We start from the raw sequence: 17892 nt of genomic DNA, 5'->3' as shown, positions 1-17892 counted from the left end.
TCCTGGCGAATTAGAAACAAAGTCTATTTGTTATTATTTTCTGAAATATTAATTGATCTTATTATTATTGTTTAAACCAAAAATGAAATCTTTAATGTTATTTAGCTTCTAAAATAAAAACTTATTTTTTTTATTTATTTTGTTTTTACGGTTCATGTGAGATACTCTCTATTATTTTCGAATCTGTAGTTTTAAGATAAAGTTAAACTGCATATACAAGAGCTATGCTTAAAAAATCTAGATGACGAACAACGCATTTTTTGTTTAAATGATTCTGAAAGGTTTTTTTATTATTTTTTAAAAAATGAAATTGTCAACGACGAAACTTTTTTGTGTCTAATTTTATTATATAAAATTATATATTAAACTTACCTAATTTGCGTGGGAGGAACAATGAACTAATTTAAACAGCTAGCACATTAAAGAGCTATTAGAGGTTTAGTTCGAGAACTAGACCGATAGATTAAACTTTATTTTTGGAACGTTTCTGGAATAATGATAAATGATGAACGCGAATCAGCTATCTGCTCTTACAATTTTTCTTATTTACCGAAAGACTTGAGCTCCTTGAACAGGCAGTATCTGAAATCTCAGGAATCGAAAGCATCCTGTCCTCTGTAAAAAGTGTTCTGCATTCACTCAGGCATTGCTTTATTCAAATGTACTACTAGTGACACGATAAATATTCTTTAGTTTCAGGACATTGATATATTTCCCTGGTCCTTTGTGAGCTTAAATGGTATCTTCTATATTTCTGTCGAAAGCTACTCGTATAATATTAAATATAGCGTGTACTCACAAGATATGGTATTTTTTGTATTCACTGATATAATATTTTAAAAAAAGATATTGAATTTAAATATTTCTCAATGGAATCAAATATGATTTACAGAAAAATAACATTATATGGTTAAAAGATGTTAAACTGATGTTATACATTGACTAATAATAGCATTTCAAACGTCTCTCGTAGTATCGAAACGAAAATATTTAATGCTCAACAAATGATATTAGATCTTCTAGAGAATATCGTTCTTTGTCACGAATGGCGTTATAGTTCTCCTACTATTTGAGAATTTGCGAAGATTTCGAGGAGAATGCAAACTTTGTTCATGCTTTTGCCTTGGCGGAAACTTTTCGCGCGACGTACCGTGTAATTGCATTGTGGGACTCGAATGCACCGTTTGGGGCTACAAGTTGACTCGGTAAAAACTTACTAAGTTAATTTTCAAAGCATATCTCGAAAATATGCATGATCTTTTTATACGATATATAATTACTTTTTGTTCATATAATTAATATTTTACATTTATATTCTATCTTAATATTGAGATGAATCATGATATCTTAAGAATTTTGTCGGACCGAAGTTAATTACTTCTTGCAAAACGTTAACTTGCTTGTTTGCATTTTCATCTCTTTTAACTCTTGCTCAAGTTACAAAGTTAATTAAAATGGAGTCCATTTAAATGGAGTAAAAATAAATTAAAGGACAATATATTGCTACTTGTATTTTTTTTAGATTTTTTTTTTTTTTTTTTTTTTTTTCCCCGAAAGAAATTTAAGCAAATTTTTAATATCATATTTTTACACACACACACACACACACACACATATATATATGTATAATTAGAGAGCTCAATAAATTACAAAATTACAAAGTACACCGTCAATTTTAAAATATTTTTGTTACACATTTGCGATAATGTTAAGCAGTTTTAATTATTTACTTTATGAAATTTATATGTAAAATTAAGCTTAATGTTACAATAAAAAAATGCACATTATAACTAATGCAGGAAAAAAGTTTTATAGAAAGCTTTCCTGGACTTTTCTAATGTATCTTAAGTCACAAACAGACTTGACCTTCTCCTTTTTCTTAAAGGGCACTCGATCGCAATTCTTCAGTGGTTACATTTCCATTAATGTCCATCGGGCAGGTCCCAGAATTCATTTTGAAGTCCATTTCTAACGTTCACGTTTCTCAATATTTTTGTGGTTGTGTACCTCATTTTAAAGCGAGGACGCTACTTGTACCGAATTTCTCTTGATGTTTACTAAATAAGAAAAGTGCAAATGATAATTAAAGCGTAAATTTTTATTAATATATTATAAAATATATTTAATTTCATTCGAGAACATACATTAAGGACATTTAGTACTATTGTCTGGTTCATCCTCAGCATAATAAAATTAATTGAAATCAAAAGAATATCGGAAAGTAATAGAGATAACATAAACATAAAATTAGTATTTTTAAACAAACATATGCAAAACTACAAATGTTGCAAAATGCAGTATTTCGTTCCGAATTCTCTTGATGTTTGCATAATATAATGTTGAATTAAATTTTTATCGCATAATTAAAAACACAATGCTTTAAAAATACGACTGCGGATGTCAAAAATATATTAGTAATTGTCGCTTAATTAAAAAAATTATTTTTTTATTACATTTTTTTCTTAACAAATTCTTTATATTTGATATAACAAACATGCTATAACTATAATTACAATATAATTACATAACGTGCGTACGAGAATTGCGCTGAATATAAATCATCTATTCGATATAAACAGATGATGATATTATTCATAAATCTCACAACCTCCATCATTATGTGACGCAACTCAATTAATGAATATGTGACATAAACATTATATACATATTTAGATATAATGTGTTTGAATTTATTATTTACAGTTAACAAAGCTTGCATAAGCACAAACTAATATTAGGATATAGGAGGTGCACATTGACAGATGACTCGAGTCGATAGATTCACAATTTAAACTACAATACAATAAATTACAAAATAGCCTGCAGAGAAATATATAGTTCTCCCCCCTTTTTTTTAACTTTGTGTATTGCTCTTTGTCTGATGTAAATGCCAATTGTTTTTGACGGCTGCAGAAAACAATAATATCGACTTCGACAATCCTCTCTTGGATCACTTGTTTTCAAGATAGTAAGACATTCGAAGCCAAGAAAAACATTTTATCTTAATTAAATGACCACCGAGTATGACTTGTGTTCCAGATTTCTTCCAGTTAAGCAAGTGATGCGAAAATATCTTAAATTTTTCATATTGTGCTCCAACATTTATACATAAATCGAAAACTTCAAAAGCAATATAATCTATAATATTAAGTGATTTAGCAATTAAATCTAAAATTGCAAATCTATTAAAAGAAAATTTACTGAAAATATTTACGGTATATATTTGACTTGATTTATAGTTTTTTGCTTATTCTCTTCATTTATTTTATATTCATATTTTTGTGTCAATTGAAAATACTGAGAGACATTTTGCTTAAAACTATCTAATTTTGTCAGAGTAACATCGATTTCAAATTTGTTACAGAATGTCTGATTAAAAATTATACGATGATATAATAATATAGTATGGTGAGATATGTTATATAACATATATAACCTAAATATTTTTTGAAAAGTCAATAGAGATATTGAGACTTTATTTCTTAAAAGATATTTTGAATTTATTTCTTATTCTGTAAGAAGAGAGGGAAAGAGAAAAAATAAATATATTTCTATATATGTTTTTTTTAAGTTAAAGTTAATTATTATTTTATGCAAATATTATACAACTTATATAATGTGTATACAAAATTATTTTCTTGTTAGTCACTTATCGTTTAAACCTTCTTTGTTAAACTTTTCCGATTGCCCATGTGCTTTCGAAATAATGATGGATAAACTGAAATATACAAATATTAAACTTTGACAATAAAATTGAACTGCAATGATGTGTAATATAAACTAATATAACGATTGAGGAAATTACATAACTTCCTATGTCTCTTTTTAACTTCGTTTCTTTCTTGACTTCTTTAATAGCTAACCTTTTATTAACGTAAACGACGTAGAAGTTCGCCAGCAGTTGCATATGTCTTTTCCCATCCCTATATTCCGCGATCTGCCTGAATTAAGCATATCGTATACACGGTTTTATAAATGCAGAAATTGATATCAGTTATTGAAAGATTTGAATTGTTAAGTTGAACATTCATTAAAAGAGGACTTTGCGAAATTCTAATTACAAACAAATAATTTATAAGAAATTATATATTTAACGATATACATATTTTTTAATATTTTTATATTTTAAATAATATATTGATGATTATAGAGATTAGTTTTTATATCATCAAACGTGTAAATTATATTACAGTAAAAAATAATTTTCTAAACAATAAAATAATTTGATTGATGAAAAATAATAAAGATATTTAAAAATATTTTTATTTTTGTTAAAAATGAGCTTATTAAGTGTTATATAAAATATATGGAATATTATGAAATATTACTTTTACAAATTGTTACTTATTATATATAAGATAATTTTAGGATTTTTAATGAAGAGAAAAATGTTTAATATTAAAATATACAAAAAATCAAAATATTTCATATTAAAATTATTTTTCGCATATATTACATGTTCACGCATACAATTGTTTGATTACATGTCATTAAAATAATATTTGTCATAAATTTTACCGAGGCATCTAATGACATAATTGTTTTATGCAATAAACATGACCGTTTGAAATGTCTATTCGGAAAATCCTCACTTTTAGAGAAACATTTGGTTCCACTCTCAAACATTTGTGTCGCATTCATTCTCACGAGCGTAATGTCCGTAAGACCGGTTAATGGCATCGCACAAAGATGTTTTCTTTTCTCGGCACGAGTCGCCGTTCCTCTCGTAATGTCAGAGCTCTTCGTGGACCTCTTTCGCGAGCTTTGCAGGTAAGCTGCATCTAAAATACGTGCGAGCCTAAGGCTAGCCAGAGGGAAGAAACTCTGCCCGTCTTTCTCTTTCTTTTTTTTTTTTTTGTTCCTTTTCGTTGAAGTCAATACGAGAAGTGGCGACACTTCAGAGGTCCAGGAAGAGCAAAGTGCCAGCTCTCACCTTCCATCGTCCGTTATATTCTACCCATTCTGCGAAGCTCTCGTCTCGTTTGTCTACCTCGGGCGGCAGGTGACCCAGTTCCGCCTGGAACCTACTACTCTCTAACGATTCGGCGGTGCTCGAAAGATATCGGCCTGAGGCGAGGATACCCGACAAATTCGCTTGACACGCGATCACTACTGCCATTGTGCCGCCGAATCACGACCGTGAGCTTTTACGCTTATGCGATTTCGCCTGGAGAAGCTGAGGCTCGTAAAAAGGACCGTAACTTCTGCACGATGTATCCGTCGATGACGCAAGATGATTGATAACGTAGCTCTGGAAGATGGGAAGACAGGATTGTTGACGAGATAAACGAAATAATTATAGTCGCTTTTAGTACCTAAGATTTATAGAAAGCTTTGTCAAAGTAATGAAAATCCGTCGTTAAATGTCGATGCGATAAAATTTAGAACATTCAATAGACGGAATTATCGGACGTAACAAAGAGATATTCATCGCGCACTTTTTTTCTTCCCTCAAGTAGAATGGTTATTTTGACATACATAATTTAATTATTACTGCTTGAAGAATCGTGGACTCGGTTCTTTTGTTACCATTATTTTCTGTCGATTTTATTGCGTGCTGAAAAATTATTGTATTTCAAACGGAGAATTATTTCTCGGGATTTCGGACGGAGGTTCTTGAATTATGACTGTTCCCTTTTCAACGTACGTTATATATAAATATATCTTGCAAAATATAGATTTTCCTTTGGCACAAAAGAGAGATAGCTCTTTGCAGCGGCTAAATAAAAGTTTCGATATTGCGCTGTTACTGATATAGGATACCATCGATTTTTGTTACAGGAATTCCTATTGGCAATCGACGTAACGTCCAGTGGTACACCGGAAGAAAAGCTAAAATGGGCGTTCCGTATGTACGACGTCGATGGCAATGGTGTTATCGATATGCAAGAAATGACGAAGATCGTCCAGGTATTGCGCTTCATGTATAATGCATGTGCTTCGATTTATCTCCACTTGGTTGCACTCGACCACGACTCTTTCGATGGAATACAGAATTTTTTTATCACTTGACGTCAGTGCTGCCGGCACGATTAATCAATGAGAGAGTGAGCGATTTGATATAATATTCATGCATAATATATTCATGTATGCGACACGATTCTTTTTTTTTGTTCCCCTATCGTGTCTACAAGTTTATATTTCACTGCATGAGGTGTAATAATTTCGCTACATTTCTCTCTGGTTGATAAAAAAATTTATAACGCATAAAAATATACGCGACACGAATTCGTGTCAAGTATCTTAATTGAATTAATTTTTTTTCTATTATTCGCGTGCTAATGTAACGAGATCGTACAAATACACAAGAAATTCTGAATTCAGTCGCACAAGTCGATTCGTACAATGGTTAATTATCGCGCATCTACAAATTAGAAGGACTATAAATCAACGCTGTTTTTCTCCGTCCATTCGGTGCATCCCTGCCGAGTTCTTACGTGCATTGAGTGGCATATGCAGCGTATACTGTCGCGCTAATATTTCATGAACCTCCACGCGAGAACAGATGTCGACGTAGTCGCGCGTCTGTTCCACTTGACATCGTGCATTTCTCAGAAATGCCAGAAGTGAAGCTTCGTTAAATACAACTGTCGCGTCTCATTTTTTTAAATAAGGAATTAAAGTTTATGTGCTCGCGGTGACATGGTGAATGGTTAAAGAGATGAACGGAATTTTTTCACGCAACCTTGCATAATGAATTTCTGTAAGAGATTGTAATTTACATGCCTCATACATAAGTGAAAAATCGAGCTTTATACTTAAACAACGCAACGTAAACTTTACGAGTCTAATATTGACGATGCTGCTTATTTTGCAGCGATAAAATATGATGCAAAAGAATATCAAAAAATTGAAGAAACAAAGCAAGTCAATCACATAAAATGTTATTTTCAACTCGCAACTAATCTCGTCGCGATTACGTAAGTGTCAACGAAAAATATTTTAATGCACATATATGTATAGTAGAGTTTTTTAATCATGACCAAAATAAAGAGTAAAGAAAGTCGTTGACAAAAGTCTAGATTTATTTTATAAACGTGCAAGATAATCTAATAATATGTTTATTTTATTGCTGGTATATTTTATAAAACTTGAAATTATTATGCAAAATAGGACATAAAGATAAAATCACGACAAAGAGACTAATTATCGTATGAATCCAGATAAATAGAGAAATGAGAGACTTGCCAGCGGAATGCGGAAAATTGTGATAAAATGCAGGGACGAAATGACTTTATGAAAGAATATTATTACATCATAAAACTATACATTTTTTAACACACTTTTTCATTATTTTTTCAAGTCTATTTTTACAGGCAAACATTCGTATGTTAAAATTCTACTTTTAGTATGCAATAATATAACTATAATTGACAAATTTATACACTAAATGGAATAAAATATTTGACAAAAATTACGTAATAAAAATGATATGTTTTATTTTTTTTCTATTAAATATTTATTTGTATTACATCACATAATTCTTTTAAAATTATAGAAGAAAAATTCTTAATTTATACATGCAAAATATCCGTCTTTTATTAGAAAACCTGACACTATTATTTCGGCAAATAAGAATTACTTTCTAAAATATTCCGAATTTTAAATAATCAGAGAAAATCATCTTGAAAGAGCTAAAGCGTTTTAATTATCGATAAAAAGTTTATCCTGAACGAGATAATAGGAAGATTCTTTCAACGCTTTGAGATACGTTATCGTTAAAAAGCTAGTCGAACTGTTTACCAGCGTCCGTTCGGATACTCATCTTCATGCTATTAGAAGTTTGGAACTTCCGCGATGCCGTTGCCACGGGAATTCCGGTAACCGGAGGTTTTCCGCGCACAATGAAAATTAACGACAGAATGTTAGGTGAAACTCAATGCTTTTGTGTATTTAACATTTAAACCCGTGAACATCTACGTCGTGAAGCGCGTTTCTGCAATGTAACTCAATTGACTTTACATTGTATTGTTGAAGCTTTAGGAATAACAGTGGCTGTTATTGATATCTCTACAAACAAATTTATTATTTCAAAAATGTTACTGTTGCGTCAGACGCGTGAAATTGTGAAACAGAATATTCGTAAATAAACAATTTTACTTTGACAGATTCATTCATATAGCTCACAGGATATGAACTAGACACAATCATTTATAAAAAGATAATATTTTATACAATTTATAAGGAAGAAAAAAAATGAGAATAATATGACAGCTTAGTAATAGAATACATAGCTTTACATTTTCTTTCTCTTTCTTTCAATATTGTTGTTTATATTAAACATTGCTAATTTATATTTATTTATGTTGCAGCAGCACATTCAAATTTCCTATTATGTTTTCTTAAAAATTAGTTCTACATATCTAGTTTGAAAATGGATTTAATTCTTTAAATAAACATACACCGTATGGTCTGTACACAGACAAGAAAGAGGATTAACTTTGTTTAAATAATCGCCTCCAGCCGGTCTAGTATGTTCATGATAAAATTAATTTACTTTATCTCACGTAGTGGATGAAAAATAATAAATTCCACGCGTTTATCTTTGTCCGAGCGATTTGCAGTAGAAATCAGAAAGATACGAGAAGAGATTATAAATAAAAAAATCATTGATGTGAATTAGGGATTTGAAGTTTTCATAATGGCATAAATTTCTATTATTTTTATTAGTATTTTTTGGGCGATGTTTTCAAACTCTTTATTAAAAGAATTTTTTTTATCAATCTATTTATCAAAAGAAATAATAGTATATTGTTATATAATAAAAAATTGCCAAGGTAATGGATAGTCGTGCATTTGATACGTAATTTTCACAGTTTGGTGGGATATAGTAGAACGAAAAATACTATGCTCACCGACGGTTCATTGGATGCTCATTAATCAGGTGCTGTTCTTTTTTATGAAGGCGCGGTCTGTGTATGTCGGTTGCGCAACCTTCGATCTTTTCGTGATGGATTTAAGAAAGACTTCCGTTTGAAAAACCGTGACAGAAGTGACTTTCGTGATTTATGACTTTATCATTGTTTATATAATGCATTTGCCTACACAACCTTGACCAAAATTTTTGTCCCTGCATTTTTCAAATACAAAATTATGATTATAGAATAAAATAAAATAATATGAATACGTACCAAAGTATGTTTTTTTTTTTTTCAATATAAAATTAAATATTATTATTGCATTTAAGTGAACGTGAGTTACAGAATTTTGTATACATTCTGCATTTTAAAATGATTAAAATTGATATAAAACGCTTGCCTGATTATATCAAAATCATTCTATATAACTCATATATTATGTAGATTAAGAAGATAAGCTGTAAGTTAATTTCATTAATCTTATTCATCAATTTAATTAGGTACGGAAATCGATTAGAAGTATCTTAAATCTTCTTTAAAAGAAGCATTAACCCTTTGAGTCACAGCGGGTCACTCAGAGACCCATCTTTTTTTCGTAGTTTTTTTATTGTTTTAACTACTTTTTTATCGACAAATACCGGATTTTTTGTTTCTACAGAGTCTCTAGAATATCAATAAGTGTAAAAAAATATGAACAGTCATTAATTGTTAATTACAAAAATACCATATATAAACAAACAGTCAAAATTAGTACTTTTTTACGAAAAAATGCATTTTCTACTAATCTATTATGACAATAAATATGGCAATTTTTTTTATAATCTTAGTACACTCTAAAGTATTTTACAGAATTTTTTTAGAATTTTCCACCGTGTTGTTTTTGTTAAATCCTCCTTTTCTGATAAAAAATATATAAAAAACAATATTTTCCGTTCTAAATTGAAAGTAACAGTTGTATTCTTTTTTAAATTTTTTCTCTGAAAGTTTTTTTAGATCGCAGAATCTGAATCTAAAGGAAAAAAAATTTAATTTCCAAAATTTAATATAGGGATCCGATATGGCGGAAGTAAAATTTCATCTGCCACATTGGATCCGTCATCTTGAATTTTGAAACTCCGACAATGGATTCGTAATCAGCGACCCCAAAAACCCTTATATACCAAATTTTATAAAATACTGACAATTAGAAAAATTCGTGACTCAAAGGGTGAACATAGAAATTAAATATCTAATATTTTTAATTTTTTATAAAAATAGCACTTTATAGAAATTTACTTTATTACATTAAACTAATATTTTATCCAGAATTTTTATGATTAAGAACATAGTGATGACTCGAAACGAAATTATCATTCTGAATTAAACACAAGGTGAGAAAATATTATGTTGAAATCATTGGAGAATAAAACATTGAAAACTTCTATTTCAAGATATTGATATAAATTTTTTTTATAATGATCGTATTTTATATAAATATATCCAAGTACGTAGACTGGTTTTCAGGAAAATATGACGGAAACACGTTCATGTATGGCGTGTTGGATCCTACATGAGCCCGCGTATCACGTAGAGAGAAACAAAGTATTATCCTTCTGTTCCCAGGCGATATACGACATGCTAGGCGCGTGTTCGAGCAATAGACCGGCGGACAGCGCGGAGGAGAGGGCGAGGAACATATTCGCAAAGATGGACGAGAACAACGACGGGCAGCTGACGCAAGACGAATTCCTGAAGGGCTGCCTTCAGGACGAAGAGCTGTCGAAGATGCTCGCCCCTTAATCCCGACGCCGCCTTATGTCCGGAGCCGCCGACGCACGATTGTAAACGAGGAGACACACACCACGCTCTCATAACTCCCCCAAAACTCAACGGCAACGGAACGTCAATAATAAACCACCACCGAAATCGACATTCGCATACACACCCGCCATCGTCACATATGTACGTTAAAGCACGTACCGAACGATATAATTTCTAATTAATTATGACGTACGCTATTATTATGGCGGTTCGATAACGAGTCTCGTCGCTCGTGTCCGATGGAAGGACATGAGCCGTGATAAAATGGCGAATGGTGATGAAGAAAGTGATCGAGGATGCTCGATAAACGGAAAAGAAGAATTGAATTGAGTCTTGCTTATTTGAAGAAGGAGAAATTTTCAAGAGACTATGGCGCATTGTATGCGCAGACCTTCGTTTGGATGACAGTAACATGATGGTGGTTATCGGTCCTAGGAAAAGATAGCCTCGCGAACAGACGGAGAACAGAGAGCGACATCGCTGCCGACGACGAGGGATCTAATTAGCATCTCGTGGAAATCCTCGCGTCCATTCTGTGAACTCACATCGTCGACAACTGTACGGCGAATTCCACACTCACGCTAGTTGGTCGTGCGAATTCAGGAATTTCCCCGGACCATGGTGATGGAATTAACGAGGGGTGGAACCTTCAGTTCTCTCGAGGGAGGAAAGTGACGACGTCGGGGTCGTCACGGAGGATCGCTGGTGGCTTTCAAAGCTCGCGCTTGCACTGACAATTTGGCTCAACTGATCCCAGATATACGGGATTCGCGCATCTCTTTCCGGCGAATTAGTTCCGTCTAATAATACAGACGGAAAGCATAAATTAATCCTCTGATGCGCTTCAGGAGACATAAGGACTTGCATGTAGTCTCGTACAATTTCGCACAGACATGACTTTGGAGGCATTAATATATATATATATATATATATATATCACGATTCTAATTTTACCCTGGATTTATCAATAGCGCCCAGAAATACGTTAGATCTCTCTAAGGTGAATCTTACTAAACGCCTATTGTTTTCGTGAGCGCTTTTGTCTCGCTATAATAGAGAATTAGTGTAAATAATTCAAGCGCGTCATAAATTAATTCGCTTCAAATTACTGTTGCATTGTTACAACAAACAGATGTTTGCAAGTATTTACACGAGTATTTAAACTTGATCTATAGTGTCATTTATATACAAAATGGAGCATATTTTTGTGCATGCACACATAAAGTACAGATAGAGAGATATCTCAATTACATTTAAATAATCTTAAAATCACAACGATCTATATACGATTTAATCTGATTTGAGTCTCACAAATCTTCTCTTGAATCATTGCACGGCGCTTGTTTTTCTAATCTTATATATATATATATATATATATATATATATATATATATATATATATATATATTTGAACAGCTCAAAGCCAAACTGTGATTTGAATCTCGTGTAAGTTATTTGTTTGATGGCCACCATTAATCTTCATTTCATCCCATTCCATTCCATTCCATTCCATTCCGTTCCACATGATTCCACTGCTTCTCAAAGTTCCGTTTACCAGATTTACGCTGTAAGAGTCAAGATTTACTTGTAGCGTTCGATTACACAGAACTCCTAAATAAGTTGAAGACTAGCGCATCAGAAGATGAATTTGGATTCAGATTAACCGAAGTTGGTGCAATCGGGCTTGAAATCACCCAGGCGATCTTATCGTATTTTCCGGTGGTGAAAACAGGAACGGAATTTCGCGTGAATCAGAAGAGGAGGTGAGTGAGGAAGGGAAGATATCCGCTCGTCGCTAACAGCCCCTCGTACAATCGACGAGCGAGAGAGACTTGCGTGTGCGTCGCGATCGCATGCACACTCCACTTTTTTCAGGCCTCTGCACGAATCGATCGTATAGATCGTATAGATCGACGTGTTGTTGCGCTGATGACACGGGGCCGTATCATCCACCGTTCGCCACGCGAGGTGATAACACAACGAATTGCGCGAATAACGAGGTAAATGTCGATTAGATAAAAAAAAAAAAAAAAAAGGGAAGGGAGGGGAGGGGGACGGGGGGGAGCAATATCGCTTAAGAGAAGACACATTAATTTTATATCGGTGCACCGCCGTGATAGCCCTACGTCGGTTGCATCGTCGACCAGCACGCGCGTCATTCTTTGCTTGAAATCGATACGTACCTGGATGTGTACGGCAGCTATTACGTGCAGCGGATGTGGAATAGTACGGTTTATATGTACTGCGTTTGCAGCGAAATCCTCTGGATTTCCGCTGAACACGCGGTCTGGATTAAGCGAATGCCGTGATGGAACTTGAGAGAAAAATGGTTAAAGTTATTATATATATATATATATATATATATATATATATATATATAAGGCGATAAAAGCGGAAGTCAATTTCCGGATGGCCAAAATTTTCGTACAAACTAACGCGGATCTTCTCACACATTTTCGACAATTGTGCTTTGCTATTGTCTCGCTACTCTTCCTCCCGGGATTGCTTGTAAACGTGTAACTAGATTTTCTGACATGTAGCTCGATCACCGTGAGAAAATCGTATCGAGCACGTGTAATTGGCATTATAAAAATACAAACAAAGCGTAATCGATTGATTTTAATCTAATCTTGATTAATTCTTTGTCCTTTATAGGACAAGAAGCTGAATCAGGTTAAAATTAACTGACATTTGATGAAATCGAGCCGTAAGTAACAATGATTAACGTATTGTGTATAGTACAATAAAAATATGATATAACATGTATATATCGTACGAAAATAACATTTCGATCGTTATTACGTTTTACGGAAGGTTACCTAATCTTTGCATTGTGTCGTAATTACAACGCGGGAAGAAAAGAAATATTAATTCCACTTATCACGCCAATCAATATAAAGAGGATCAATCTGATAATTACATAACGGCCGTCTTAATCCAATCGACAGCGTGCTTGTCGACACTCACAAACGTTCCGACGCCTTCCACTGGATCAAAGGCTTCGATTTTTTTCTTCTTTATTTTTCGCTTCTCTTCGTACATACACACATATATGTATATCTTTGTGTAGTATATACGAAATAATGGTGCCCACGAGAAACACAATATACACCGGGTTTAATGTGGTTTGTGTACATATATATATATATATATATATATATATTAAGATTTATGAACAAAAATCTGTATCGGATACGTAACGTAACTGTTTTTATTTATTTTTTTTTTTTTTTTTCATAACGATATGTTATGCTTCGTACGAAAATGGACAAATCGATAATCTTGTGTCTTGCGTGAAATCGGTAAGGTAAGTTATCACCAAAAAGTATTTCGAATTGAACAGAACTTGTTCGGATTTTAAATATATTCGGAGTATTATTTACATAAGAGATATTTCGTCTTTAAAATCGAAAAGAAATATTTTAAACTATCAGAAATCTTTCTTATACGTAATATATAACATTTCGTCATCAATTTATTCTCTCAAACTATACCGTAACTGTATATCGTTGTAAATGTTCCACTACGTGCTGGAACGCACGTTGCAGATTGAACTTGTAATTGCCTCGTTACCCGTTTCCGATAGTTTTGAGATATGTCTTGTGGTTTGCACAGCCATCGGCGGTATCAGAAAATCTTTCTTTTCGCTATTACTCACATAATGATTAATTCTTTCGCGTGAACACACAGCTTTTTTCTTTAAACTTTGCAATTTTTTTTTTTTAATTTATTGCGCTTATATTTTAAAATTAAAATGGTTAAAAATATTTTTTTTTTTTTTTTTTTTTTTTTTTCATGAAAAGTCTATGAAACTTTAAAATTATTGATGATTCTCATGTGATAATTTGCACCTTTAAAATAAATTAAATAAGTACGGGAATAAGATAAAATAAAGGATAATTTGTAATTTTTACTTACAAGAAATAATACAGAAGTGTTTATATAAGTTCGACGAGGCACGTCGAGAACGTGTGTTACAAGATTCTATCGGGCAAGAAAATCAGCAACGACACGTGCAAGCAATGTGCCGTGGGCTTTAAAGAGAATCGATCAAGCAGCTGTGTCCGATATAAGGGACAAACTTGATTTGAGAGCGCAAATGCCAACGATAATTGCCATCGCTATTCATGTCGCGCTACCGGACAATTTTGAGTACTTTTTTTTTGTCACGTAGCATCACATGGTACAGTAAATTCACACGTACTAAGCGGCTTAAGTCGGTTGGAACACATTGTGATCCGTGCGGATTTCTAGTGAATAAAAAAACCCATCGCGTTGATTTAGAAGCTTTTTGTTGACTCAATCTACTAATGATTGAAGAAAATTGGCGGACAATTAGGAGAAATATTAATGTTTGACTTTACTCTTATGCGTGTTCTTATTATTAAATATAGATTACAATTATAAAGAATTTTGGAGTACAATGCAAAAATCTAGAGCAATTATGAGGAGCACTGGAGGAAAAAATTACTTGAAATATCAAAATATATTATAATTTAGCTTTTTTTTGTAAACTATAATTATAAACTATTATGTTGAGATATCTATAAATAATGATTATCTGATAAAGTTTATTACATTATTATTATTATTACAAAATTGTTAAGTTATTTTAGTTTAAAGTTTATATTGTTTGAAATAATTTTGTCGAAACATTTTTAGTTTTCATTTTTGCGTTGCATATTAATGTATTATTTTAATGTAATAATTTATAACTTGTTTACAAAACTTGAACATATATTTATGAAATTTTTATTGATCCCAGATTAAAGATATAGAAGTTATACTATCTTCTGTGTGTGTATTATTAAAACATTCTATTTATATGTTATTTTGTAAGATAAATCAAATTGATGAGCAATTATTGTGGTAATAATATTGAATTAATTAATAATTATGAACATTGGTAATACATTGAATATTGGATACAAAAATTCTTTACGGCGCAAACAAAATTAGAAAAAAAACACGTAAAAATTTATTGATTTTTTTCTGTGGGGTGGGAATATTATTAAAATTAGTCGTTGCAAATGAGAGTGAGTAGATATATATATATATATGAGACTTTTAATTAAAATTCCAATTTATCCTTCAGTGCCATTTGCTCGCGGTTATTATAGCAGATAAAAAAATTAGAAGCAATCTCTCTTTTTTGATTAACAAAATGGGTTAAATGCGGTTTTTACAAATTTTGCATCGTGATATGTCATAAGCTATGGAATGCTTGTGATGCTGAATCGGATTAAATCTGTTAATTGAAGTGGACTCCACTGTAGTACTTTGATGAATAAAGTGCATTCGAGAATTTTGCATATATTTTACGAATTTTGTAATAAAGAAACGAGGTATGTGTGTGTATGTGTGTATCCGGAGACTTCAAATTTACATAGAATTATAATGAATATCTTATTAAAACGATAACAGATTGTGTGTCTTACAGAAGTCTCTCATAATTAAAAGATCCATAATTTAAAATCTTTGAAAAATTCATGCAGGAAGATTACACAAAAATGATTTAGATTAATCACAATTTAGAAGAATCATATTTCCCAAAACGTGGTTGTCAAAAAACTACAATAATGGAGGATTAATTCTATGTGTTTCACATTTTAAAAATGTGCCGTTATACAAAAACATTTTGCCTTTTTTGTACGACTTGTACAAAATAATATTTTATATCTATAGAGTATGTTAGATATTATCTTAATTATAAAAAGAAAAAATAGTAGCGAGTATTATTTTAAATGCCGAATAAAAAGAATCAGTACTTTTCGCAGACTAGTCAAGAGCGTGCAATGATCTAGAAATTCTTAAATTACTGTACGCTACAGTTATTACGATCTATTATTCATTGTGTAGTTTATATATAAGTGCAAACTAGTGTGGGAGAAATGTGGAATAGTTGTCAGTTAGTGAGGAGAAAAAAAAAATATCGTTTAACATCGTCGAACGAAAGTTATCTCTCGATACCATGATTAACGGATAGTGTCGACCTAATTAGGATCATACTTAATGAATGATATCATCTCAAATGTAGTAGTATTAAAATTAATGCTACATGCAAAATGAACTGCTCCTATTAAAATTAGTCGATGGAATCAATCAATAGTTTGTACCAATATTATAACGAATGGTACCAATACCAATCTCGATTAATAATACTAATTTTAACTGATAGAGTACTAAATAAAATAAATCGTTTATATTAAAATTAATCGGTAGTCTCAGAATTAATTAACAAAATTAATTGTTTTTACTTGGTGTGACTGCATTAACTTAATGAAATAGTACGCGCTGAAAGAAATAGACCCCCGTCTCCCTATCGTATTAATCAAAGAACAACGATAAGCGGACCACAATGTGTTACTAATATGTCGCTCCAACGCAAAGATTTTTTTGCGGAACACATACGAATCACATCCTTTACTTATTCTCCGCGAGATGTATAGATAAATAAGGTCTCTCTCTCTCTCATATAAGACAATTAATAGCAGCATCGCATTTTCGTGTGTCGCGTCTAAAACGGACTGTGCTGGTCGTAAAAGAAGGTACACTTATCGCTTAAATTGTGTATACTCATCTCTACGATGGTGATAGACTAGCGTCTATTAGTGATAGCATTCGACCAATTGTGTGTTTTTATTAGGAAAAAAAAAACGCTTTCTTTCTCTGAGATCCGCGCGATTCTCTCGTCTCTTTGCTTCCGCTCGCGGGTACTTCTCGTCGAATCCACCGACTTGATCGATTTCCCTCTCTAGGTAAATTATGTAGATACAAATTAGAGATATATATATATATATATGATAGCTTTATAGAATAAGAAACAGGACAAATTCACTTTGTGGAAATCGCATCGCGAGCGATTTTGTCGGTGGGATGGGGGCTTCGTGCAAGAAGCAAATTAAGCAATTTAACGGACAATGTCACATTATTTTTACTTGGTAAAATAATGCGCGAGGTTAGTGATTTGACGATTGAAAATCGAGGGCGATTGATTCGCGGAGCACGCAGATCGGAGAATGGCTTTCCACATTGTCGAGGCTAAACTGAGAAACACGTGCTCTTGCATATATATATATATTTATATTAGGCTAGGTACATATCATCTCGGCTCCTTCCATGACGCGCAAGAGGCGAAGGCCCTTTTTCGCTTCGCGATTTTACTCTGTACGTGCTTCAATCGCAACTATCACGATTAAGTCAATTTTAAACGAAAAAGAAGAAGAAGAAGATA

The 17892-nt window shown here is 32.2% G+C and overlaps 2 protein-coding genes across 5 annotated transcripts in view; both read left to right on the top strand.

The window, feature by feature from the left end:
* The window catches only part of LOC140663661 (neuronal calcium sensor 2), a 131380-nt gene extending 117573 nt beyond the window's left edge, over positions 1-13807 (top strand). For all 4 annotated transcript variants that reach the window (XM_072887971.1, XM_072887970.1, XM_072887969.1 and 1 more), the window contains exons 5-6: positions 5782-5910; positions 10461-13807. In XM_072887971.1, the coding sequence (XP_072744072.1) occupies positions 5782-5910; positions 10461-10637 (306 nt within the window). In that variant the 3' untranslated portion in view covers positions 10638-13807. The remainder of the gene's footprint in view (positions 1-5781; positions 5911-10460) is intronic.
* Positions 1-17892, top strand: part of Nca (neurocalcin homolog) — a 157437-nt gene that overhangs the window by 117831 nt on the left and 21714 nt on the right. The gene's annotated exons all lie outside the window — the stretch shown is intronic.

The sequence above is a fragment of the Anoplolepis gracilipes genome, chromosome 3 (genome assembly GCF_047496725.1).
Source record: "Anoplolepis gracilipes chromosome 3, ASM4749672v1, whole genome shotgun sequence".
Taxonomy (NCBI): domain Eukaryota; kingdom Metazoa; phylum Arthropoda; class Insecta; order Hymenoptera; family Formicidae; genus Anoplolepis; species Anoplolepis gracilipes.
The sequence above is the reverse complement of the archived record's forward strand: the minus strand, read 5'-3'. Positions and strand labels throughout refer to the sequence as shown.